This window comes from Tribolium madens, unplaced genomic scaffold (genome assembly GCF_015345945.1).
Source record: "Tribolium madens isolate multiple individuals breed KSU strain unplaced genomic scaffold, Tmad_KSU_1.1 Scaffold_19;HRSCAF=116;Tcas5.2_LG9, whole genome shotgun sequence".
Lineage (NCBI taxonomy): Eukaryota > Metazoa > Arthropoda > Insecta > Coleoptera > Tenebrionidae > Tribolium > Tribolium madens.
Window position 1 is genome coordinate 1,108,481 of NW_025400983.1, and position 1,591 is coordinate 1,110,071.

The following is a 1,591-nucleotide window of genomic DNA, read 5'->3' on the forward strand; positions in this document are numbered from 1 at the left end:
CATTTTTTGTTATTCTTTATTGTTTTTTCTTCTGTTTCCTTAATAATTCTGCAATTTTAGTCTTTTTTGTAAAGTGAATAAAGTTGATAATTATGTTAATTATGTAATTTTTTGATCTCAAATTTAAAAATAAAGCTTTGTGTTAAGCAATAATTTGCGTTGTACTATTTTTTCTCTTGTAATTCGTCGATTTAAACCTCAACCTTTGATCCCAGAACCCGAAGAGGGGATACTCTTCTCCCATCACCTCAGCAGTCCAAAAATGGACTTCGTCATCGGCGGTGCGGCCGCCGTCTGCGCCGGCTTCTTCACCAACCCCTTGGAGGTGATGAAAACTCGAATGCAACTCCAGGGGGAGTTGAAAACTCGCGGCCACCACGCCATCCACTACAAAAACGTCTTCCACGCTGGCTACGTCATCGCCAAACACGACGGACTCCTCGCCCTCCAAGCCGGCCTGGTTCCAGGCCTGTGGTTCCAACTGGTCCTCAACGGGTACCGTTTTGGTAAGCCCCAAATCCAGTACCAAAATCACCTTTTTCCAAGGTTTGTACCAGATTTTGGACGACAAAGGCTATATGAAGGACCAAAAGGGGAATTTGGTGTTTTACAAAAGTGTGCTGATTGGGGGGTTTGCGGGGGCTTCGGGGGCCTACATCGCGAGCCCTTTTTATCTGATTAAGACCCATTTGCAGTCTCAAGCCTCCAAAGAGATCGCGTTTGGGCACCAGTACCACTACAAAGGGACGTGGTCGGGCCTTTGGGGGATTTTCAGGGATCAAGGGCTGAAAGGGCTCTTCCGGGGGAGTTTTTCAGCAGTACCACGAGCCTTCGTTGGGTCGACTTCACAATTGACCTCATTTGCGTATTGTAAGGAGTTCATGCGGAAGTATGGGATTTTGACCAACTCACCCCTTTTGATGACCTTCACGGCGAGTATGGTGGGAGGGGTTGCGATCAGCTTCATGATGACGCCCTTTGATCTAGTCTCCACAAGACTCTACAATCAAGGTGAGGGTTGAAATCACCACCAAAATCAAGACAAAAAATTTTAGGGGTTGATAAGGCGGGTCAAGGGCTATTGTACAAGGGTTACACCGATTGTGTTTTGAAAATTTGGAAAACTGAAGGGTTTTTAGGGTTTTATAAGGGTCTAGGGCCCAGTTATTTCAGGCTAGGGCCACATACCGTTTTATGTCTGGTGTTTTGGGATGAATTTAAGGAATTGTATCAGCGATTTAAATAAATTTTTAAATTTTATTGTCGTTTTATTTATTTCTCGAATAAGATAACGAATAATAATTAATTGATTGTCATAAATTCGGTCAAATAATTTGAACTTGAAGATAAACAAGTGAGTTTAGTGACGCAAATCACGATGTTTAGAACACAAATTGTGAGGTTATTTCAACTCACAACTCGAAAATGTAAGTTTTTTCATTGATTTTCAAGCACTAGAAATTAGTTTTTTGGCTTCACAAAGTATAATTAAAACCTTAACCTTAACCTTGTTGTATTAATTAAGTATTAATTAACAAAAAATTACCACAAAACTCTGTTTTTAGATTTGAAATCAAAAAAATAATATAAA

The 1,591-nt window shown here is 40.6% G+C and overlaps 2 protein-coding genes across 4 annotated transcripts in view; both read left to right on the plus strand.

The window, feature by feature from the left end:
- The window catches only part of LOC123012503 (isocitrate dehydrogenase [NADP] cytoplasmic-like), a 10,843-nt gene that overhangs the window by 4,423 nt on the left and 4,829 nt on the right, over positions 1 to 1,591 (plus strand). Inside the window, exon 1 of one of the 3 annotated variants that reach the window (XM_044410465.1) lies at positions 1,340 to 1,427. The exons of 1 other annotated variant lie outside the window; for it this stretch is intronic. In XM_044410465.1, coding sequence (XP_044266400.1) covers positions 1,379 to 1,427 — 49 coding nt within the window. In that variant the 5' untranslated portion in view covers positions 1,340 to 1,378. Of the gene's footprint in view, positions 1 to 1,339; positions 1,428 to 1,591 lie in introns of those variants that run through there. One more of the 3 variants, XM_044410485.1, reaches the window with a different exon arrangement.
- LOC123012531 (solute carrier family 25 member 35-like) lies at positions 380 to 1,260 on the plus strand. The gene is made up of 3 exons (XM_044410538.1): positions 380 to 506; positions 558 to 1,011; positions 1,056 to 1,260. Exons 2-3 carry the CDS (start codon positions 579 to 581, stop codon positions 1,244 to 1,246), a joined length of 624 nt encoding a protein of 207 aa, XP_044266473.1. The 5' UTR covers positions 380 to 506; positions 558 to 578; the 3' UTR covers positions 1,247 to 1,260.

What these genes read in the sequence shown, in the direction of transcription:
- LOC123012531 (XM_044410538.1), top strand. Translation starts at nt 579, where the DNA reads ATGAAGGACCAAAAGGGGAATTTGGTGTTTTACAAAAGTGTGCTGATT. An exon ending in CACAAGACTCTACAATCAAG is followed by an intron (nt 1,012 to 1,055) that starts GTGAGGGTTGAA and finishes AAAAAATTTTAG; the next exon opens with GGGTTGATAAGGCGGGTCAA.